This window comes from Sphaerodactylus townsendi, linkage group LG17 (genome assembly GCF_021028975.2).
Source record: "Sphaerodactylus townsendi isolate TG3544 linkage group LG17, MPM_Stown_v2.3, whole genome shotgun sequence".
NCBI classification, from domain to species: domain Eukaryota; kingdom Metazoa; phylum Chordata; class Lepidosauria; order Squamata; family Sphaerodactylidae; genus Sphaerodactylus; species Sphaerodactylus townsendi.
The window spans coordinates 5958506-5981821 of record NC_059441.1 but is presented as its reverse complement, the minus strand read 5'-3'; the positions used below and the strand labels follow the sequence as shown (position 1 = coordinate 5981821).

The 23316-nt window shown below is 63.2% G+C and overlaps 3 protein-coding genes across 3 annotated transcripts; 1 reads left to right on the top strand and 2 right to left on the bottom strand.

Moving 5' to 3' along the window:
* Positions 1-3542: 3542 nt before the first annotated feature.
* On the bottom strand, positions 3543-6633 carry GDPGP1 (GDP-D-glucose phosphorylase 1). Its single transcript, XM_048481744.1, has 2 exons — positions 4755-6633; positions 3543-4689 (listed from the first exon to the last, which is right to left on the bottom strand). The coding sequence occupies exon 1, from the start codon at positions 6601-6603 to the stop codon at positions 5485-5487; it is 1119 nt and encodes a 372-aa protein (XP_048337701.1). The 5' UTR covers positions 6604-6633; the 3' UTR covers positions 3543-4689; positions 4755-5484.
* A 25-nt stretch (positions 6634-6658) lies between these two features.
* On the top strand, positions 6659-10466 carry CIB1 (calcium and integrin binding 1). The gene is made up of 7 exons (XM_048481745.1): positions 6659-6842; positions 6933-6967; positions 7103-7205; positions 7576-7729; positions 9503-9621; positions 9737-9825; positions 9931-10466. The coding sequence occupies exons 1-7, from the start codon at positions 6792-6794 to the stop codon at positions 9950-9952; spliced, it is 573 nt and encodes a 190-aa protein (XP_048337702.1). The 5' UTR covers positions 6659-6791; the 3' UTR covers positions 9953-10466.
* A 271-nt stretch (positions 10467-10737) lies between these two features.
* Positions 10738-20559, bottom strand: SEMA4B (semaphorin 4B; the record flags this gene model as incomplete). The annotated part of the gene is made up of 9 exons (XM_048482102.1): positions 10738-12183; positions 12320-12399; positions 12499-12662; positions 13596-13711; positions 17219-17429; positions 17560-17710; positions 17909-18087; positions 20021-20184; positions 20424-20559. Coding segments are annotated over 9 exons (1980 nt in total), but the record flags the coding sequence as incomplete, so codon positions are not given.
* Positions 20560-23316: the final 2757 nt, after the last annotated feature.

Genomic DNA, 23316 nt, shown 5'->3' with positions numbered 1-23316 from the left:
CCCCCTCTCCGGATCTTCCTGCCCTCCAGGCCAGAGAATGTTACGAAGACCACTAGACAGAGAACCTGGGCCCCCCATGTGGGCAAGTCCTCTCCCCCCTGCCCTGACTCAACGGGGCAGCCTGGAAATGCCAAGTCAAATGCTGTGGTGGCAGGGAGGCGCTGGGCGACCACCCACCAGGGCTGCAGGTCTACGCAGCCAGCCACGGGGGTGGGGCTTTCAGCCCGTTCTGCCAGAGGAGCCCCCCCCCCAGATCGCCCCAGGCACCCAGCCGCCTCAGCTCCTGGGGGGGATCCTGTACAGCAGGTTCCCCTCCTCGTCCACCACCTCGCGGCCCTTCCGCACAGCCCGCAGGCGGCGGGGCTGCTCATCCTCGGCGGGGCTCGGCGGGGGGCTGCTTGCGAGCGGAGGGGCGCCGCCGCCGGGCCTCTTCCTCTGCGCCGGCCCCGGGGCCAGGAGCGCCGCGACCCCCGCACGGCTGGGGAGCAGCCCTGGGCTGGCCGGCGCCGGCAGGCCGCCCCCGCCACTGCTCCGCGGGGCCTGCACCCGGCTGTCCTGCGCCAGCGCCCGTCGCGGGGAAGGCGAGAAGCGGCTCCGCAGGATCCTGGCGACGACGTCGGGGCTCACCTCGAAGCTGCGCGCCAGGCGGGAGACCGGCCACTCCTCCGGGGCCTCTCGGCGGAGGGACCTGTCGGGGCAGAGCAGCTGGCTCGTCGCGGGGGTCCTCAGACGCCCCCCCCCCCGCTCCCCTCCCCCTACCTGGCCGCCGCCTCCTCCTCCGACTCCAGCGCCCCGAGCCCCGCCCGCAGGCCCAGCGCCCGCCACCGCCCCCAGCGCGCGGCCATCGCGGCCCAAGCAGGCAGCCGGCGGAAGAGCGGCGCGCGCGCGCGCGCGCGCACACGAGGGCAAAGGCAAGGCCGAGCCGCCGCGGCCCCGCCCCGGAAGACGGGAAAGAGCCGGCGGGGGGAACGGGCGCCGTATTGACTGTTAGAGCCACTGGCTGGAACATCCAAAAATTCAAAACATTCGGATGGAAATAATACATTTAATAACTAAACTATGTATTGTATATTGTATATGTAAAAATAATACATAAAATAATAAGAACATAAGAACGAGCCTGCTGGATCAGACCAGAGTCCATCTAGTCCAGCTCTCTGCTACTCGCAGTGGCCCACCAGGTGCCTTTGGGAGCTCACCTGCAGGAAGTGAACGCAATGGCCTTCTGCTGCTGCTCCTGAGCACCTGGTCTGCTAAGGCATTTGCAATCTCAGATCAAGGAGGATCAAGATTGGTAGCCAGAGATCGACTTCTCCTCCATCAATCTGCCCAAGCCCTTTTTAAAGCTATCCAGGTGAGTGGCCATCACCACCTCCTGTGGCAGCATATTCCAAACACCAATCACACGTTGCATGAAGAAGTGTTTCCTTTTATTAGTCCTAATTCTTCCCCCCAGCATTTTCAATGAATTTCAATGAATACTGGTTCTAGTATTGTGAGAAAGAGAAAAAAATTCCTCTCTGTCAACATTTTCTACCCCAGGCATAATTTTATAGACTTCAATCATATCCCCCCTCAGACGTCTAAATTTAATACAGTTACAAAAGTGGCAGGGCAGGGTGGGGGGCGGCACTCCAGCGGGACATTGGCTCTCAGGCTCTTCCCTAAGAGAAGGCAGGCGGGCGGGCGGGCGGGGGCTACCTAGGCTGGCCAAGGGGCAGCGGGGCCGCGGGGCCGGAGCGGGGGTGGGCTGGCATGCTGGATGAGTGCCATGCTTGACCTCCTTGGGGTTGCGCGTAATGAAGATGCCTCGTCCTTGGCAGCCGCTGTCTGGCTTGCAAATGTGTGTCCTGTTCTTCCTCATTCGCCCGTAGGCTTGGAAGTCCCCATAGCTGCACAGGAACAAAACCACATAGCCACAGGGGCCCTGAAAGTCGGGGCAACTCATGCTATCTGGGAGCCTCCCCCTCTCCTTTATGCCAGATTCCTGGGGGCTGGGGCTGCAGGCAGCCCACGTCAGCCACTCACTCAGCCGGCAAACACCACGAGCAGGGGAAGATGCCGTCCTCCTTGGGGAAGAGGCTGAGGCTGGGGGCCAGCAGGTCCTTGCGGCAATCTCGGCCATGCCTGGGAAATGGTTTATTTTCTGAAACAGAGCAAGAGCAGGGGAGCTGCCCCGTGGTGCTGCCAGCGCATCTAGCAAAAGGAATGCCCACCTGTAACGCAGTTTTGAAATAGACAAGCAGACTAAGGTTCAGCTGGTATTTTTGCCCTACATGTGACCTGCAAGTCCTGCCTGTTGCTATTAATGTTTACAGGGATTTGTTTGTCCACATTTGTATTTTGCCCCCTGCAGTTTCAGCCTCCCATGTTTCCCTCTCACTATATGTTTTTTCCTGAATGACTTTGTATATAACTTTACCGAAAGACTGCTAATTCCATGATTCCCATAGACGCCCCTCACCCGTTTGCACAGCCTGTCTGAGGAGGCCGGCGGGGGAAGGGTCTCCCTGTCTGGGCTTTCTGCAATCTAGAGACAACTGGATGGCTCTGGAAGGCTTTTGTGCACCGAAAGGAGGTTTGCTCTGGACAAAATAGTTCCTCAACCTACTTGGATAAATGATTAGGGACTGTGGTCTATGCGCTTAGTCAAAGCAGGGCAGCCTACTCAGAGGAGGATTGTATCATGTAATTTTTGCACTGCTTAGTGTGTCTTCTGTTCTTTCGGGGGGGGTCCTAGAGTTCTACAATCCCAATGCACTGTTTATGGAATATCCAATAGCTATATTCCCTCTCTGTTATGAGATCACTTTATTTCAGAATGGTATACTTTGATCTTTGGAAAGGTTGAAGCCATTGGTTTCCCCTTGGAATCTCTCCTTATGCTCACAAAGGTGGAAGCCTTCAGACTAGTTAAGAATAGGCTCTTGGATCTTGATTTTCATAATTTGACTCGTGCTGCCAAGACAACCTGTTCTCTGACTACATTATTAATCCCATGCGAGCGTGGAATTATGGCAGCATATCTTCGTCTGCTGATTAATCCCACCCAGAGGAGAGCCTCGGCTACTGCAAGATGTAATGTGCTGCCATCAGCTCTGCTGGAGGGAAGATTCAAGAATATGGAACGTTCAAAAAGAGTTTGTTCATGTGATATGACTACGGTTGAAATACTTGACTATTCTCTGTTTCTATGCCCTAAATACAATAAGATATGCATGAAATACATGAATTCCATTTTCTTGCAATGTTCTCAGTGGCATGAGTGTTATAAGATACCCAATCTCCTGAACAGCTCTGATGTACTCTTTTGTGAAACTGTTGCAAATTTTATACTGGAAATTAGTAATTTTAACTGTATTTCTTAACCTTGTTTTGTTTTAAAATTTTGTCCTGTTTTATATGCCAATAAAGGCTTGTGTTGTGTTGTGATGTTGTTGTTTATGGAATGTTCCACTTTGTTGGCTGTAATGCAGCTTGAGTCCCTGTGAGAAAGATGCACTACAAAGAGTGCAAATAAACACACCACCACTGATTCATTAACCTGATGCCACAATTGGTTTTTTTTGTTTGGGTAGGACACCCGAAGGTGGCTTCACAGAGGCAAAGACGTCTGGTAGGGGCAGCCCACAGGCTTCTCGGCAAGCGTGCTGATTGGTGTTGGGAATTTCTAGGAGCTGGCAGGAGAAGTGGCAGCGGGAGCAGTGGAGGTCTCGTGGCATTTCAGAATCTGCTGGCTACAGGAGGCTTTTCAAAACTAGAGACGTCCGTGATTCCACAGCAGGTACCTGAAACCTCCTCATCTCCATGACCTGCTCCAGCGAGACAGAGAAGTCAGTCCAGTAAACTGTCCACTTCTAGTCTTTGCCGACTTTCAGGCCACAGTGCCGAGCAGCACGCCTCACTGCAGCGAAAGGGGGAGAGGCATTTACCTGTCTGTTGGCAGGAGGAGGGGGCTGCCACAGTCCACGCCCCAGGACCGGAGTCAATGCAACAGGGTGCCCCGCAGAAGCATCCCTAGCGGGGCCCTGGGAACTGTTTCTCTAGGGCAGGGATCCCATGCCTCCTCCTCCTCAGCCTGGATGCCAAGTCCGCTCCGCGGCCACTGTGGGAAACCCAGGAAGGCCCCTTCCTGCCCGGGGCTGTCCAGCTAGAGGGAGAAGCACCTGACTTACTGCTCTCGTATTTGCAGCTGGACAGGTTGATGGAGAGCTGCCTGGAACCAAGGAAGGAACTGTTCAGAGGCTGGACAGAGCTGCCACTAGCCAGAGGGAGGGAGGGAGGGCTGCCCCCCCCCCCCGCCCCAAGGCTCAGCAAGAAAGGGGTGCAATCCCAAACCACCTCCAACAATGAGGAGACGGGAGTCCACAGCTTGCTGTGGGGCTGCCAGCGTGGGAATGCAGGGCAAGGGAAGACCACTGGCCTGAACTTTTCCCTTTTCCTCCTCTTGGACTGCTCGGCATGCCACTCCTCAGCCATCCTCTCCAGATGGACTGGTGACCCCCCTGGCTGGCCCTTCCTGCTGCCTGCTTTGCTTCTGTGCCCTGGACTGGGGCCCTGTGGCTTCCTGGGAGAGGCTTCCTCCTCCTCCTCCTCCTCCCCAGTTTCACCCTCAGGGTCACTGCTTCCCTCTGCACTGATCTTCATCCTCCTCTCAGGCCCTCTTGGGACAGAGACAGAGGGGGGGGGCTGCTGCTCCCTCCCTCCCCCTCCTCAGCACTGCCTCTACCTGGCCAAGTCAGCCAGGCGCTTACAGCCAAGGCAGGGCAAAGAAGGGGGGACTTGCAGTGGCCATCTTTCCCAGGGCGCCCTGATCACCAGTTGTGATGGGGGGGCACCCCTGGAGAAGCCCGTTGCCACCTGCCAGCCAGGGGGTCCCCCGGGAGGTGCCCCAGGGGCCAAAGGGCGGGAGGGTCTTCCACCTGCCCCCTCACCTGCCACGCGGCTCACACTGGGGGAGGGGGGGCGGTGCGTGGGCTTCCCGTCCTTACGCCGTCACCAGGGCGACACCTGGCTCCGCCCCTTTGGGCCAGGGAGGGGCGGAGCTCCACACAGCCGTGCTCGCTGCCAGCAGGCGTCTCGTTCTCCGTGACGCCAGCGACCTCTCGCTCCTCATTGGCCCGTCCGTAGCGCGCTGGCTCCGCCCCCGATTGGCAGCACTTTCCCAGCGGAGCCTGAGCGCGCCTGGCTTGGGTTTTCAGGGGGGGCGGATATCCGGGCGGCGCCGGCTGTGTCCGGCTTCTGCTCCCGCACATGGAGGCTCCATTCCTCCCCCCCCTCGCAGTGAAATGCCACATGAAAGGTGCAGGCGCAGCAGAGACCCCGCCCGTGATTGGAACCCCCCCCCCCCCCAAGCCTGCCTGGTTGCAGAACCGGAGCTCCCTTGTCCGTGCCCCTCCGAGGCCCCCACTCCGGGCCGCAGCCAGCCTTGCAGGGAGCCGCCCCACGGCTGGCCAGGGCAGGAGTGGGGGGGGAGGAGGTGGGTCACTCGTGGCGGCGGAGGAGGGCGACCAGGTCCCGCTGCAGCCGGGCGAAGTGGGGCTCGGGCAGGAGGTGGTCGCGGACGAGGCGCAGGGCGGCGGCCTCGGTGAGCGCCTCGAAGTGGGCGGCCGTCTTGACGGGCAGGTGTCCGGCCAGCTCGCAGAGGGCCACGTTGAAGGCGGCCCCGTCCTTGGCGCCGAAGCAGGCGCGCCGCGGCCACAGCGCCACGCGGATGCCCGGCCGGGCGTGCGGGGGGCCCTCGGGCGCGGCCCCGCGCGTGGCGAACAGGTTGTGCGCCACCTCGTGCCGCGCCAGGTGGTCGGTCAGGCGGCACACGCGGCGCGACAGCTCGTCCAGGCCCTGCCCGCCGCCGCCGCCGCCGTGGTAGAAGAGCAGGCCCGGCGCGGGGCCGCCCTGCAGGAGGTAGAGGCCGGCGTCGGGCAGCAGGGGCCGGCAGGGCGCCGCCTCCAGGCGCAGCGGGCGCTCCAGGTAGAAGGCGTGCAGGTGCAGGTGGTTGACGGAGGCGCCGGCGCCCAGGCTGTTGAAGCCCACGCGGAAGGCCGCCCGCCCGCTCAGCAGCAGCGCGTCCAGGCCCGCCCGCAGCGCCTCGGCCGTCAGCACCTGCGGCAGCCCCCGCGACGGCTCCGGCAGCAGCAGCACGTGGCCGAACTCCAGCGGGCTGACGTTGATGGCCACCAGGACCGGCGGCGGCGGCGAGGGGGGCCCCGGGGGTTGGGGGGGTCGGCGGGGGCCCAGCGCGAAGAGCACCTCGGCCGGCCGGATCTGCGTGAAGTTGAACTGGCGCGGGTCGAAGCTCTGCCGGACGCTCCACACCTCCTGCGGCCGCCTCCGGTCCGAGCCGCGCCGCGGGTTCAGCTGCGCCACGAAGCCGGCGGGCCCGGGCAGCAGCCGCGTCTGCAGGTCCCCCAGCCGGTAGCGGAAGAGCCCCCGTTCCAGCCGGTCCGTCCAGCTGCGCTGCAGCGCTCGGTCGAAGGCCGACGGCCCGCCGCCGCCCCCCGCCCACTCGACGCCCTCCCGGACGAAGTCCTCCTCGGGCGCGTAGCAGAAGACCTCCGCGCCCGCGCCGGGCCCGTCCTGCGGCGGAGGCTCCGTGGCCGCCATGACGAGTGGGTGGCGCCCTGAGCCGGCCGTCTAGAGGGGCCGAAGGGCGAGTCTGGCCCGAGCGGGCGGCCGGGCTCCTGGGGGGGCGGGCGTGGGGCTGGCCGGTCCCGCCCCCTGCCCGAGGAGGAAGTGCGCGCGGCGGCCGAGGCGCAGCAGAAGACGGAGGAGGAAGCGGCCGGGCGGCGGCCATGGGGGGCTCGGGCAGCCACCTGCCGCGGGACCTGCTGAGCGAGTACCAGGTGGGGGGGGGGAGAGCGGAGCGGGACATGGGGGGTGGGGGGCGGGGCCTGGGGGCCGCCACTCACTCCTGCTCTCCGCTGCCCTCCTAGGAGTTGACCTTCCTGAGCAAGCAGGAGATCTTGCTGTGAGTAGCTCCACCCGGGGGGAGGGGGGAGGGCGGGGCCGGCGGAGGCCTCTGTGGCCGTGCTCGGGGGGGCGGGGGGTCGAGCGGCGCCCCTCGGCTGGCCCCGGGCCCAGGCAAGGCCTCTTTGCCTCGCAGGGCTCACCGGCGCTTCAGCGAGCTGCTGCCCAAAGAGGAGCGGGACCGCGCTTTGCTCACCAGGCTCCCCCGGAGAACGATGCTGCTGCTGCCGGAGCTGCGGGTAGGCCGGGCCTGGGGGGGCCTCGGCTCCATCTCCGGGGGGGGGGGAGAGCCCCAGGTTGCTGGGGCGGGCGGGGGGACATTTCTCCCTGCGGTGGGGTCCGGAAGCCTGTTGGCCCCGGAGGGAGGGAGGGAGGGAGGCGGGGGGGGGACCCGGGCGTTTGGCACCTCAGACCCCCCCCCCACCCCCGCGCGGTCCCAGCAGAGAAAGCGGAGCGTCTCCTGTCTGCCCCGCCAGAGAACGGCCGTCTTCGCCACTCCCGCTCTCCGCCCGAGCCTCCCCCCCCCCCCCCCCCCGCCGAGGCGTCCGGCCTTGAGCCAAGGAGGCGCCCCCCCCCCCCGCTCCGCTCAGCTCTCGTGTCGCCCGGCAGGCCAACCCCTTCGGCGCGCGCATCTGTCAGGTCTTCTCGACGGCCGCCGACGGGGAGGGCGGCCTGTCCTTCGAGGACTTCCTGGACCTGCTGAGCGTCTTCAGCGAGGCCGCTTCCGCGGAGCTCAAGTCCCACTACGCCTTCCGCATCTTCGGTGAGCAGGAGGAGCAGCAGCAGCGGCGCCCCGCGGCCGGCCCGGGCAGCGAAGGCGGGGCGGGGGGGCGGGGCAGGATGCTTGGCTCCTTCTTCGCCCTCTCTCAGCTGGGTCTACCTTGCAGGGTTGTCACTGAGGCTGGAATGGGAGCGGGGGAAACCTCATGCTAGGCTTCAGTTTCCTGGAGGAAAAGCCAGATTAAAATGTGACAACGCTTGGAGGGGGGGGGCACGCAGGGGAAGAGAGTTATCCAGGACAGCCCCCAGCAGCAGCTAATCGGCAGAATCTAGGAGGGGGGGCTGGTTCAGTCGTTGTAGCCCTGGTGGTCTCAGAGCAGCCTTCAAGGAAGGCAGCCAGACTCTGGTCTTTGGGGCCCCCCCTGCCTGCCCACTAGGCGTACCTAGGCAAAATGGAGCCCTGGGCAAAACCTGAGTTTGGTGCCCCCACCCATGGGCAACCACCCTCCCCCACCATGACCAAACAAAGATTTTTTCCACCAGGTTGTTTCAAAGTCACCATCACATAGAACATGCCCCAACTCACAAATCTGAACACAGCAGAAATATTTTTGAAAACATTTTCAAAATGCTTTCAAAATGTTTTATTACTGCTGTGAAAACATTTTATGGTGGTGTATCTAGTTTAAACAAGTGATGCTGGAATCCACCCCCCAAACAGCATTATTTTCAATGGTGTTTAAACTAGGGAGCCCAGATTCTCCTTTTAAATCCACCTTAAAGGGAGAATCTGGGCTCCCTAGTTAAACAACATTGAAAGTGATGCTGTTTTGGGGTGGATTATCCCCCCCACCCTGAAACAGCATCACTTTCAGTGTTTAAACTGGGGACCTCAGATTCTCCCTTTAAATCCATGCCGAAGGGAGTGGATTTAATAATAATAATAATAGCCTTTATTAGGCATTGAGAGAATAAAAGAAAGAAAGAAAACAAGCATTGGCAGGAAGGGGGTGGATTTAAAAGGAAGATCTGGGGAAATTTAGGGGGTGCCTGTTGTCAGGGGTGCAATTATTAAGATAGCAGCACCAAAATTTCAGAGTATCTTCGTGAGACCCTACTGAGGATACAACCCAGGTTTGGTGAAGTTTGGTTCAGGGGGTCCAAAGTTATGGACCCTCAAAGGTGTAGCCCCCATCTCCTATTAGCTCCCATTGGAAACAATGGGGGATGGGGGCACTCCCTTTGGGAGGGGCGCAGCCTTGTGGGGGGTGCAAAAATTGCAGGTTCATTTGTGGGATTTTTTGCATTTTCAGTGTTTTTCCATTTTTGGCCTGCAGAGGGTGTAGTTTTTAGGCACTAAAACTTCAGGGATTTTTTGGGAGACTCTCCTGATAATATCATCCAGGTTTGGTGAGGTTTGGTTTAGGGCAGGGGTCTTCAAACTATGGCCCCCCAGATGTTCATGAACTACAATTCCCATCAGCCCTGCCACTCAGCCATGCTGGCAGAGGCTGATGGGAATTGTAGTCCATGAACATCTGGAGGGCCATAGTTTGAAGACCCCTGGTTTAGGGAGTCCAAAGTTGTGGGCCTCCCAATGGGAGGAACGCCTGATTGGCAAGGTCCCCAGCTGGTCTTCCAGGCTGTCTGCAACCCACCCAGCAGAGCTGTCTCAATAAGAGCTTTCTTCCCTGCCCTAGGAAGATGGGGGGTGGGGGGGCGGGGGAGCAGCAGCCTTTTAAGTGGCTCCCTCTGCACAAGTCAATCCCCCCCCCCACAGCATAATGGCCAACTCTTGTCCTGTTCGTTCCTTGAGATTTTGATGACGACGGGACTCTGGACAAGAAGGACCTGGAGCAGCTGGTGAACTGCCTGACAGGCGAAGGAGAGCACAGCCGGCTGAGCCCCGTGGAGATGGAGCAGCTCATCCAGAATGTGAGTGCTTGGGGGGGGGGGATGCGTTGGGTCAGCAGGCCTGGGGAGGGAGAACCAGGCAGGGGGAGGGAGTCTCCGCTGCCCTGACCTTCCCCGGCTGCCCTCTCTCCTGCAGATCCTGGAAGAATCAGACATTGACAAGGATGGGACCATCAACCTCTCCGAGTTCCAGCACATCATCTCGCGTTCACCTGACTTCCCCAGGTAGCCACCCCTGCTGCTCTTCCCCAAGGGCGGGGCCTGAGAACTTTGCCCCCCTCAGCAGGTCTGAGCAGCCACCCCTCCCCCCCCCCCCGCCTTCTCTTCCAGCTCCTTTAAAATCGTGCTGTGATGGGTTTGCCGAAGGTTCCTCCTCCTCATCTTCCTGGCCCATTTCTCTCCAGTGTGACTCCAGTTGAGCCAAGGAAGATGTCGGCACCTGCTCTGTCGGGATGGGAGGTCAATGGGTTGCCTCTCCACCCCCTCCCTATTTTTCTTGTGTCCTGCTCTGAGTTTTTGTGCCTTAGTCAAGGCAAGTGTTGGGGGGGGGGCGCTACACCTGCCTTCCTTGAGGTAGCCATTCCACAGGGGTCTTGAGCCAGCCTCCCACTGAGGTCTCCCCCTCCCCCTGGGCTGGTTGCCCCGTGGGAACTCACTCTGTGCCTTGACCGCAGTTGTCCAGTTTGGTGCTACCTGCTCTCCATTCCACAGTGGGAGAAGTTTGCAAATGTGGAGTTTGGGGGTGGGGGGGGAGACACCTGTGATTAGAGAGGGAGGGAGACGCTTGCCTCTGCCCCCTGCCTTACAGCCTCAGTCATGGCCCTGTCTGGCCTTTGCTTGGAAGACTAATAAATCTCAGGAGCAAAGCCTGTCGAGTGCCGAGGTCTTTATTGTCGGTCTCCACCCTCCACCCCAAGGAACACAGCAGCCCCCCCCCCCGCCTCCCTTTGCAGCCAGCCCAGGAGGTGGAGCTTCCCTTCTCTGAGAAATGGGGCGGGGCAGGAGATGTCAAAACAGGAAATAGTCCCTGCCCTCAAGGGCAAGGCCAGACATGGCCCAGGAGCAAGGAGAGAGACCTGTCCCCGTGGTACATGAACAAGGGGCTGGGCTCCAACGAAGCCAGGCCTACACAGCTGCCAAAGAACACACATTCGCTTTATGTAAACACACCCAGCAAAGACAGCTTCTTGTGCAAGAACGAGGGGAAGGGGGGGGGGGGCATCGGGACCCTGGAGTGGCTCCAGCCAGGAAGAATTCACATTTTGAGGCATTCAGACAACCGGAAGGTCAAAGAGAGTCATCAGACAGGGCTAGACGGACTTCCCCCCCCCAAGCCCGCAAAGAAGGGCCAGTTCTCTACAACAACAGATGGGCAAATGCCCGGCCTTCCCTTCAGCATCGGCTCCTCTCTCTCGCCTCCATAGCTGCAGCTGGACAGATTTCTCCCACTACCAGCAGTGCCCGGGTGGGGGCCGCCAGGGGCTGCGTCGCCTGCTGCTGCTGCTGCTGCAGGGGCTGGTTGCAGGTGTTCCGAGTTCTTGCAGCCTGCAGGTGCAGCCCAGAAACATTCCTTTTGCAACCTCAACGGCCCCTCTTAGCAAAAGAGGCTGCTGGGACCCAACAGACTGTACATCTCCTTCTCCTCCTGTGGCGGCAGCAGCAGCCCTTGAATCCAGCCGCCCCACAGTCTGGGGGGGCATCTCCCACGGCTTGTTCCAGTGCTGGGCTCAGTTCAGAGCGGGGGTGGGGGTCAGTTGGCACTAGAAATCCAGCCCCAGGGATCCACCGAGGGAGAACTGCTTGCTCACACCACTGAGTCCCGAATCTCTGAGCCGAGGCGCACGCGGAGCCGCTGCGAAGGGACCAGCATTTCCACGAAGCTTTCGTGCACGTTCCGTGGCTGCTGGTCGGCCTCCAGGAAGGCCATGCCGGGAGGCGCCTGGGCGTCCCGCAGAGGGGTGCTCGCCACGTGTCTGTCATCGAGTGTCTGGTAGCCCTTGTGGTCTGGCAAGGTGCTGGGTGCGCTGGTGCCGTTGAGGGGCAGGCTTTCCGTGGGCAGCCCTGCTTTGCACAGTTTCTTGGCGTGGGCGTTGTTGCATCTGCCCTGCTTGAGGAAGCCCTTCATGGCGTTCTGGTGCCGGTGCAATACGAAGAGTGTCAGGAGCGTCACCATCAGCCCAAAGAGCACGCACATGACCAGGAACTCCGTCCAGTAGGTCTTGCCCTCCAGCAGGGCCGCGATGCCCCCCGCTGCTGCCGCCACGGAAGAGGTGCTCCGCGAAGTGCTGATGGTCTCCAGCGGACCCTCGGGCGGCACGAGCCAATCGGGCGCTGCCAGCTCCACCCTCACGCAGTAGTTGGCCATCAGTTGACGGAAGCCCCTCTCCTGAGACCAGCACTCGTAGTGGCCGGCCTGGTCGGGGCTGCCCACCAGCACCAGCTCCCCCTTGGGCAGCACCAGGAAGGAGTCGTTCAGGGCAGCCCCCTCCCGCACCCACTGGCGGGAGGCCAGGTTGGAGAGGCGGGGGCACGGGAGCAGCTTCACCGCGTTGGGGGTCAGCCACAGAGGCTGGCACTTCGCAGCTGAGGGGGGGGGAAAGGTGGGTGAAAGCAGGAGACAGCAAGTCTTGGCCCTCTGCCAGCAAGGGGGGAATGCCCCCCTTTTCTCTGAGCCTCCCCCCCCCAAGGTTGTTGCTCCCCTCCCCCCTCAGCTCTGTACCTGTTGATTGGCTGAGCTCTTCGTGTCCGGTCTGGCAAAGTTGCTCTGCAGCAGCTGTCTCGATATCCTGGGCCCAGGGCCTGCGAGGAAGGAAAACCACAGAGCAAGCTCAGATCTGGAGGGGGGGGGGGCAACCAGCACCACAGGCAACCTCCCCCTCCCCCCCAAAAAGCACTTACGCCGCAGGCTGCTGCTGGTAAAGAGGCACAGGCCGGCAGGCTTCTCCGCTCCACGCGCAGTAGGGGTCCCGAGCCAGGATGCATTCCCCGCAGCTCCGGTAGCGGCTGCAGTTGGCAACCGGCAACTGTGCCAGTGCAGAATAGGAGGCAGCGTAGAGCAGGCCCTGCAGGGGTGGAGAGGCTGGCTGAGTGGAGCAGGGGGGCCGCTGCGGCCAAAGGCAGCCCTCCCTCTGCCAGGCAGCAGAAGCCGCTCAGCGCAGACCTGAGGCCGAGTCCAGTCCCAGGAAGAAATTGGAGCCTGGCAGCCCTTCCCTGCCCCCACCTCAGAGGCTGTGGGAGGCAAATGCTTTAGAAGAAGAAGAAGAGTTTGGATTTATGTCCCCCCTTTCTCTCCTGTAGGAGACTCAAAGGGGCTGACAATCTCCTTGCCCTTCCCCCTCACAACAAACACCCTGTGAGGTAGGTGGGGCTGAGAGAGCTCCAAGAAGATGTGACTAGCCCAAGGTCACCCAGCTGGTGTGTGTGGGAGTGCACAGACTAATCTGAATTCCTCAGATAAGTCTCCACAACTCAAGCGGCAGAGCTGGGAATCAAACCCAGTTCCTCCAGATCAGAGTTCACCTGCTCTTAGCCACTATGCCACTGCTGCTCCCTGTTTACCACCTGGGCTAGCCTTCCCTCCCAATGAAAGCAACAGGTTGGTGTGGGTAAGCTTTACAACGTACAAATATACAGGTAAATGTAAGAATGCTGGAACTAAATGGTATTATTCTGTGTCAACCGGCTATATCCAGACGTCTTTATTATTTCATTCAATCACATGTAGTCTACATGTGGTGAAGCGGACTGTACGTTGCAAAGCTATAAGGATATTGACTCTTATTATTGTCTGTAACCCAGGAATATTGTTATTGCGAATTATTGTTTTGCACTTGTTCCTTGCACTGGGCAGTGTTTTCTTGGGGTCTGGCCAACCTGTTGCTTTCATTGGCATTGTATGTATGCCCGGTTTTTTCCTCTAGTCTTCCCTCCAGCAGGGGCCAGTTCTGGCCTTGGCATGAGCCCCCCCCCCCCCCCGGCCTCACCCCCTGCCTTGCCTGGGTGGGGTCCAGCAACAGCTTGAGGACAGGCTGCCCCACGGGGAAGAGTTGGATCTCCTCGATGATGTGCGCCTGCTGGCCCATCGCCACAGCCTTGTGGAGCCGTCCATCACCTGCAAAACACATGGGAAGCTGCTGAAGAGCCCTCCCCCACTGTACCGGATTGGCCCAGCCTGGCTCCCCCACCTTGGCTCTTTCCCAGCCTGAAGCCAGGCAGCTGTTTCCTCAAAGGTCAGTGCAGCAAAGCGAGACCTCCTCCGGCACCAGTACAAAGGAGGCACGATCCTGCTTCTGAGTAACGCAGCGCATTTGTTCAAAAGGTAAGCGCACGTGTGCACACGCACCGAGAGAGGCCCTGCTTTCACAGCTAGCAGCCAGTTCCCATTTCGTCATCCTCCAAGGAATTCAGCCACGGGGTTCTCTGTGGCAGCAGCGAGGATTCTCCACCCTCCACTTTATCCCCACAACAGCAGGCTGGGCTTTGAGTGTGGGACTGGCCGAAGGGGACCTGCTGAACTTTGTGCCGGGGTGACCCTGGACCTCTCTGGTGCAAGATTTGCCGTGACTCCGCCACCCACGGCTCCTCATCCTGCCAGCAGCACAACTCTGCACGCCCCACCCTGCCACACCCTCTGCCCCCAGAAGCAGAAAGGGGGAGAGAACCTGAGCCAATACTTCTGTCCCCTGAAACCAGGAAGTAGCAGAACGCTAGAGGCGTAGGAGCTCAGACTACCAACGGGGACCTCTTCCGGGCAGGCCGGCAGCCCCTGCAATTGTCTGCTGCTTTCTGACAGTATTGGCAGGATCTCATTGTACAACCAACTAAAACGTCCCCCGACAGCAAGTGAACCTTTGACTGAACTCAACAATGCAGAAGAACAAAATTTGGAAACAAATGAGAGCAGCAGGTTAAGCAAGTCGAAGCAAATCGCTTTGCAGGTCGAACACAAGCTGAACAGGGTGTTCCTCTGAGTCACTTGAACGTGCACGGACCTGCTCCCAAGTACACATGCAAAGGACCTGGCACCGCTGAAACCAAACGAAAGAGACCGTCTCATGAGGCACCGTGTCTGTGTGTGTGTGCTGCTGCTGCTGCTGCTGCTGCTGCCGCCTTTTACCAGCAAGGTTTCCTTTTCGCGTTTTTTTTGGTTCAGGATTAAGAGCCCATTTGCCACTTTCCATGAGTCCTAATCCACTGGCTCTCCTGCAATGCCCACGAAGAGCCAGCAGGCGAGGGTGAGGCCCAGGGATGCACAGTGGGACAAAAATCCTGCTAAGGAGGTTTGGACTAAGTGCAAGCAAACAGAGAGACCTCGGGGTTGTAGTACTGGAAAGCTCAGTGAAAATGTGAACTGAGTGAGCAGGAAAAAGTCCAAGCCAGAGGCTCAGGGTGGTGTAACGTATCGGCACAGTATTCGTGCGGATCCCAGCAGGGCTGCCTTCTGAATCTCACAGGTTGATTTTGTCAATTTGAAAATGTTTCAAGTGCTGCCTGAGCGTTTTTGGGATGGTGCCCAGGGTCCGGTTGTTGTTGTTGTTATTTAGTTTTATCTGCCATCCTTTCCCTTGTGAGCTCAGGGCGGCTCACAACAATTTATAAATACAGTAATACAAAATGGTTCAAAACATAATCTAAATCATGTCATGTGATGACAAAATCATATTAACTAAAATGTTCTATGCTGGGGATAATTAGGAAAGGAATTGATCATAAAACTGCAAAGATTGTCATGCCCTTATATAAAGCTGTGGTGCGACCACACTTGGAGTCCTGTGTTCAGTTCTGGTCGCCACATCTCAAAAAGGGTATCGAAGAGATAGAAAAAGTGCAGAGAAGGGCAACGAGGATGATTGAAGGATTGGAGCACCTTCCTTATGAGGAGAGGCTGCAGCGTTTGGGACTCTTTAGTTTGGAGAGGAGACGGCTGAGGGGGGATAGAATTGAAGTCTATAAAACTATGCATGGGGTAGAAAATGTTGACAGAGAGAAATTTTTCTCTCTTTCTCACAATACTAGAACCAGGGGGCATCCATTGAAAATGCTGGGGGGAAGAATTAGCACTAATAAAAGGAAACACTTCTTCACGCAACGCATGATTGGTGTTTGGAATATGCTGCCCCAGGAGGTGGTGATGGCCACTAACCTTTATAGCTTTAAAAAGGGCTTGGACAGATTTATGGAGAAGTCGATCTATGGCTACCAATCTTGATCCTCCTTGATCTGAGGTTGCAAATGCCTTAGCAGACCAGGTGCTCAGGAGCAGCAGCAGCAGCAGCAGCAGCAGGCCCTTGCTTTCACCTCCTGCATGTGAGCTCCCAAAGGCACCTGGTAGGCCACTGTGAGTAGCAGAGAGCTCTGGTCTCATCCAGCAGGCTCATTCTTATGTTCGAGGGAAGTCAAGGTAAGTGGGAAAGAGAGAGTCCAACAGATGGGAAACGGCAGCTGCTTCAACCTTATGCCTGATGGAACCATCTCATCTCACAGGCCCTGTGGAGTAAGTCCCACAGGGGCCGGGTCTCGCCAAACAGAATTTTCCCCCAGTCTGGGGCTAGGATGGAGAGCCCCCTTGCCTGGACCTCCTTTGGGCCAGGGGGTCACCGCAATATTTTCATTTGCTGACTGCAACGAGGGACGTTTGATTGGCAACTCCAGCCGTAACCTGGCTTGCTCCAGAAAAGCTCCCTCCGATGTTCATCCTTTTCTATTATGGTCTCACAGGGCAGCTCTCAGAATGAAGGCACCAAAACAAAAGGACTGATTGAAATAATTGCAAGCCCATAGCCCCCAGAAAGTGTGCGTGGGGCTGAGGGGCCCCTAGAACTGCTGCTGAGCAGCCCAGACCCCTGGTCCCTCCCGCCCGGCAGCCTCTCCTCTGACTGGCAGCCATCGTATGCCATATGAGCAGAGGTGGGATCCAGCAGGTTCTCACAGTTTCCTGAGAGTAGGTTACTAATTATTGGTGTGTGCCGAGAGGGGGTTACTAATGGGTGATTTTGCCACATGATTTTTGCCTTAGTTACGCCCCTCCTCTCAGCAGTAGCGCACAGAACTTGAAGCAGCCTAGCAGGAGGTGCACCGGCGTGCGTGGCAGCCTGTGCCTGCGTGCATTCGTTTCCCACCCAAGGACCAGCGCAGCGGCTGCGTCCTTGCCACAGCCCCGCCCAGGAATGCCATGCCCCAGGAATGCCCGGCCACGCCCCCATCGTGCCCTGCCCAGCCCCATTGGCGCTACCCCACAGTTTGAATCCCACCACCATGGGAACCTGTTACTAAAATTTTTGGATCCCACCACTGCATATGAGGAGGCTGAGGCTTTCCCAACAGCTCTGCTAACTGGAGCTGCCTCAGAGCGAGCCTGGGCCCTCGGCCGTGCCACACAGCACCAGGAGTCCAGCACTGCCCGTCAGGTGGGGAAGAGCTCCTCGGCCACTTCTCGGGAAGTCCCTGACCCTGGCAGTTCCTGGCAGAACCTCGGCCTGCCCTTGGAGCAAGTTCTCGGGAGACTTCTGCGCAGGGTTTGTGTGGCCATTTCAGTGGCAAGACCCCTCTCCCAGACCCCTCCCGCCCCAGGGCCTTGTCATCCTAACCCCAAGACCCTTCTCCTACTCTTGCGCCCCACCTGCACCCAGGAAGAGGACATCGTAGGTGCGGTGCAGGCCCTGGACACGCTGCGCGCTGATCTGCTGGTAGTGAGCCTGGCCTTGCAGCAGGAGCGGCTGGCTGCGAACGGCGCTGTCCATCAAGAAGTGGTCTTTCAGGTAGTTGAGCACCCGGTCGGGCATCTGGAGCGAAGAGGTGATCTTCATGTGGCGTGCGCGGCTGGTGATGCACTGTGGGGTGGGGGGGGTGGGGGGGGATGAAGAGGATGAGGGTCTCAGACAGCCGCGCAACCGGCAAGCCAGGGGCGCAAAGCAGCAGCAAGAGCTGCCCCGAGGCCTGGTGCCTGCCAGAGCTACGTACCGCTCCAGGCCGAGGCTCCGGCACAGGGTGGGTGTCCGTGTACCACTGCTGCGTCTCTCGGCTGATTTCCTTGTAGAGGCCATTGAAGGCTTCCTTCACATCAGCCATGGAGAAGGCACACACTGCGGTGCCCACGCTGCCCTTCCTATCCCTGGCAGAGAGGAACAGAGGCCCACAGGGAGCGATCAGGTGCCCGCACACAGAACGGAGCCCCAGATTTCCCTCGTGGCGAAACCCGCCCACTGGGAGCCGTTGCCCCAGTGTGTGTGGCGCCACAATGCCTGCGTGTCTCAGCCTCTCCCGCCATCCCACGGCTGGCCCTCCACCACTGTTTCCTGCTGAAGCTCACCACTGAGAGGAGAAAACCCCGTAGAAGACGGTTTCCAGCCAGCGCTCGCCAGGAGTCAACGTAAACACATCCTGCAGCACGTTGAAGGGGAAGCCATCTCTGGGGCGTGAGCACAGCAGCTGCGCCTTCAGGAAGGTTGTCCAGCGCCTCTGGAGCACCCGCTCGCCTCCGACATCGCCCTGGCAGGAAGGGGGACAGAGCAAGAACAGCCCATGAGACCCCCCCAGGATCACCGGGAAAGAATGAGCCCCGGTGGGACCCCAATAAGAGCTCTTCCGACCTCACAGTTCAGCAACGAAGAGCGGTTTTTGTAAAATCGGAACTAAGGTGGGGACAAGTTCCCGTCAGAGCTCCACACTCGAGCACCTCAGCCAAGAGCTCTCCTCAGTGGCCAGACCCTGGTGGAGAACCGGAGGAAGTTCCCTCTGACCTCTGAGAAGAGGGTCTGTGCCCCAGACCCTGCAGAGAGGCAGGGAGGCCAGTCCTAGTGAGATGGCCCAAGCCGGCAGCTGGACATTCACCACCACCCCACATCCAAGGAGCACCCTCCCCACAAGGGCAGGCATCTGCTGGGGGTGGAAGCAGCTCACTCAGAGCTGCACACTTGGGGGAGCTGCAGATAAATGGTCCGTCTGGAAGACCCTCCAGCAGGGCACAGAGGGTCTTCTGTTGGCTGACATAAGAACATAAGAACAAGCCAGCTGGATCAGACCAGAGTCTACCTAGTCCAGCTCTCTGCTACTCGCAGTGGCCCACCAGGTGCCTTCGGGAGCTCACATGCAGGAGGTGAAAGCAACGGCCTTCTGCGGCTGCTGCTCCCGGGCACCTGGACTGCTAAGGCATTTGTAACCTCAGATCAAGGAGGATCAAGATTGGTAGCCAGAGATCGACTTCTCCTCCATAAATCTGTCCAAGCCCCTTTTAAAGCTCTCCAGGTTAGTGGCCATCACCACCTCCTGTGGCAGCATATTCCAAACACCAATCACACGTTGCGTGAAGAAGTGTTTCCTTTTATTAGTCCTAATTCTTCCCCCCAGCATTTTCAATGGATGCCCCCTGGTTCTAGTATTGTGAGAAAGAGAGCAAAATTTCTCTCTGTCATATTGCCTCTGCATGTACTAGGCTCACCGAGTCCTTTCAGCCAGCAGCCTCAGCTAGACCTGTCCTGCGTGTCCCCCTCTGAAGGGCCACGTGGGGCCACGGCTGCATCCTCTGATAGCAAATCCCACTTTGAAAGGAGAAGGGCTTTTTTACTGTCACTTTCTGGCCATCAACTTCACTGGATGTCTGTTAGTCTGACTTTTATGTGAGGGGGAGAAACCGTTCGTTCTCACCATCCGTCCCCTCCGCGTCAGGGATAACTTCGTGCACCTCTCACATTCCTGCTCCTTTACTGTTTTCCCCCCTGAACTGAAATGCCTGATTCATGGCCCCTCCTCACAAGGAAAGCGCTCCGATCCCTTGTGGTTGTCCTACACCAGGGGTCAGCAACTTTTACCACCCAAAGAGCCATTTGGACCCATTTCCCATGGCCCCAAAGATCTACTGAGCCGGAGAGGTGGCTCCGTGTGGAGCTGCCTCCAGTTTGGCCCCTCCACTCACCTTTCCTGGAGGGACACGCCTATGCTACCCTCTGACCTCCAGGCCACCGGAGCTGCAGTATAAGGCTGAAAGAGCCGCGGGTTGCTCTGTCCTACACCTTTCTTAAAACTCGTATGGAGTTTTTGGGGATACAGCAAGCTAAACTGTACGCACAATTCCCCAGGAGGCTGCTCTGAAGCTGTACGAGAATGCTGCCATCCGGGCAGTTTGGGTTTCAAGACCTTTCCCAAGCACAGCTTCGCCTGTTTTTCGCTGCTGCTGCTGCTGCTGCTGCACACAGAAATATCCTCGTGGATCCACTTCAAACCCAAGGCCAGACGCGCCTGAGTTACTCACACCGGACCTCTGCTGCCGCATCCTCTCCAACTCCTCCATTTTGGTTTCCACCTCACCAACAGCTTCGGGTTCCTGAATACTTGGCCCGCTGCCCGGCCCCCCAAAGAGAAGCCCCCTCCCCACCAGAGCCCAGCTCCAAAGCGCCTGCTGGCCATCAGCACACACGCCCCTCACCTTGCACACGCGTGCGATGCGTGACACAATCGTGTCCTCGAAGAAGTCAAATTCTTTGCCGCTCTCACTGAAGAAGAAGTAGATCTTGTCGTCGTCGTCGTCCTCCTGGGAATCGCTGGGCGGGAGACTCTCGCGGAGGAACGCGGAACCCGCAAACGAAGGGTCTGTGCCGCAGCCACACCAAAGACAGGCAGGTGAGGACCGGCCTCCTTCAGGTGCCAACAGCCCCGTCCACAACAACACTGGCTTCCCTCATTGACACGGGAGCCAAGAGTGTGTCAGTGGAAGAGCCGGATCAGACCCTCCACCGAGCGGGCCTCCTAGCCGAGTACCCCCCCTCCTGCTCCAGGCTGCTCTCCTGCGGCTGCTGCCCCCCCGCCCCGCCCTCCTTTCCGGCACTCACCTTGCAGCCAGCTGAGGGAGTTCTCGGTCTTGATGGCCACGCGGCTACTGTGGCTCCGGGAAATGGTCGGCTCGTTGCCTTGGAAGTTGCTCACTGTCCCGGTGTACAGTTCCCCGTCTGCAGAAAAGATCCCTGTCAGAACTGGTGGGGGGTGGGGGGGGGGGGGGGTGGGGGGGGGGGGGGGTGGGGGGGGGGGGGGGTGGGGGGGGGGGGGGGTGGGGGGGGGGGGGGGTGGGGGGGGGGGGGGGTGGGGGGGGGGGGGGGTGGGGGGGGGGGGGGGTGGGGGGGGGGGGGGGTGGGGGGGGGGGGGGGTGGGGGGGGGGGGGGGTGGGGGGGGGGGGGGGTGGGGGGGGGGGGGGGTGGGGGGGGGGGGGGGTGGGGGGGGGGGGGGGTGGGGGGGGGGGGGGGTGGGGGGGGGGGGGGGTGGGGGGGGGGGGGGGTGGGGGGGGGGGGGGGTGGGGGGGGGGGGGGGTGGGGGGGGGGGGGGGTGGGGGGGGGGGGGGGTGGGGGGGGGGGGGGGTGGGGGGGGGGGGGGGTGGGGGGGGGGGGGGGTGGGGGGGGGGGGGGGTGGGGGGGGGGGGGGGTGGGGGGGGGGGGGGGTGGGGGGGGGGGGGGGTGGGGGGGGGGGGGGGTGGGGGGGGGGGGGGGTGGGGGGGGGGGGGGGTGGGGGGGGGGGGGGGTGGGGGGGGGGGGGGGTGGGGGGGGGGGGGGGTGGGGGGGGGGGGGGGTGGGGGGGGGGGGGGGTGGGGGGGGGGGGGGGTGGGGGGGGGGGGGGGTGGGGGGGGGGGGGGGTGGGGGGGGGGGGGGGTGGGGGGGGGGGGGGGTGGGGGGGGGGGGGGGTGGGGGGGGGGGGGGGTGGGGGGGGGGGGGGGTGGGGGGGGGGGGGGGTGGGGGGGGGGGGGGGTGGGGGGGGGGGGGGGTGGGGGGGGGGGGGGGTGGGGGGGGGGGGGGGTGGGGGGGGGGGGGGGTGGGGGGGGGGGGGGGTGGGGGGGGGGGGGGGTGGGGGGGGGGGGGGGTGGGGGGGGGGGGGGGTGGGGGGGGGGGGGGGTGGGGGGGGGGGGGGGTGGGGGGGGGGGGGGGTGGGGGGGGGGGGGGGTGGGGGGGGGGGGGGGTGGGGGGGGGGGGGGGTGGGGGGGGGGGGGGGTGGGGGGGGGGGGGGGTGGGGGGGGGGGGGGGTGGGGGGGGGGGGGGGTGGGGGGGGGGGGGGGTGGGGGGGGGGGGGGGTGGGGGGGGGGGGGGGTGGGGGGGGGGGGGGGTGGGGGGGGGGGGGGGTGGGGGGGGGGGGGGGTGGGGGGGGGGGGGGGTGGGGGGGGGGGGGGGTGGGGGGGGGGGGGGGTGGGGGGGGGGGGGGGTGGGGGGGGGGGGGGGTGGGGGGGGGGGGGGGTGGGGGGGGGGGGGGGTGGGGGGGGGGGGGGGTGGGGGGGGGGGGGGGTGGGGGGGGGGGGGGGTGGGGGGGGGGGGGGGTGGGGGGGGGGGGGGGTGGGGGGGGGGGGGGGTGGGGGGGGGGGGGGGTGGGGGGGGGGGGGGGTGGGGGGGGGGGGGGGTGGGGGGGGGGGGGGGTGGGGGGGGGGGGGGGTGGGGGGGGGGGGGGGTGGGGGGGGGGGGGGGTGGGGGGGGGGGGGGGTGGGGGGGGGGGGGGGTGGGGGGGGGGGGGGGTGGGGGGGGGGGGGGGTGGGGGGGGGGGGGGGTGGGGGGGGGGGGGGGTGGGGGGGGGGGGGGGTGGGGGGGGGGGGGGGTGGGGGGGGGGGGGGGTGGGGGGGGGGGGGGGTGGGGGGGGGGGGGGGTGGGGGGGGGGGGGGGTGGGGGGGGGGGGGGGTGGGGGGGGGGGGGGGTGGGGGGGGGGGGGGGTGGGGGGGGGGGGGGGTGGGGGGGGGGGGGGGTGGGGGGGGGGGGGGGTGGGGGGGGGGGGGGGTGGGGGGGGGGGGGGGTGGGGGGGGGGGGGGGTGGGGGGGGGGGGGGGTGGGGGGGGGGGGGGGTGGGGGGGGGGGGGGGTGGGGGGGGGGGGGGGTGGGGGGGGGGGGGGGTGGGGGGGGGGGGGGGTGGGGGGGGGGGGGGGTGGGGGGGGGGGGGGGTGGGGGGGGGGGGGGGTGGGGGGGGGGGGGGGTGGGGGGGGGGGGGGGTGGGGGGGGGGGGGGGTGGGGGGGGGGGGGGGTGGGGGGGGGGGGGGGTGGGGGGGGGGGGGGGTGGGGGGGGGGGGGGGTGGGGGGGGGGGGGGGTGGGGGGGGGGGGGGGTGGGGGGGGGGGGGGGTGGGGGGGGGGGGGGGTGGGGGGGGGGGGGGGTGGGGGGGGGGGGGGGTGGGGGGGGGGGGGGGTGGGGGGGGGGGGGGGTGGGGGGGGGGGGGGGTGGGGGGGGGGGGGGGTGGGGGGGGGGGGGGGTGGGGGGGGGGGGGGGTGGGGGGGGGGGGGGGTGGGGGGGGGGGGGGGTGGGGGGGGGGGGGGGTGGGGGGGGGGGGGGGTGGGGGGGGGGGGGGGTGGGGGGGGGGGGGGGTGGGGGGGGGGGGGGGTGGGGGGGGGGGGGGGTGGGGGGGGGGGGGGGTGGGGGGGGGGGGGGGTGGGGGGGGGGGGGGGTGGGGGGGGGGGGGGGTGGGGGGGGGGGGGGGTGGGGGGGGGGGGGGGTGGGGGGGGGGGGGGGTGGGGGGGGGGGGGGGTGGGGGGGGGGGGGGGTGGGGGGGGGGGGGGGTGGGGGGGGGGGGGGGTGGGGGGGGGGGGGGGTGGGGGGGGGGGGGGGTGGGGGGGGGGGGGGGTGGGGGGGGGGGGGGGTGGGGGGGGGGGGGGGTGGGGGGGGGGGGGGGTGGGGGGGGGGGGGGGTGGGGGGGGGGGGGGGTGGGGGGGGGGGGGGGTGGGGGGGGGGGGGGGTGGGGGGGGGGGGGGGTGGGGGGGGGGGGGGGTGGGG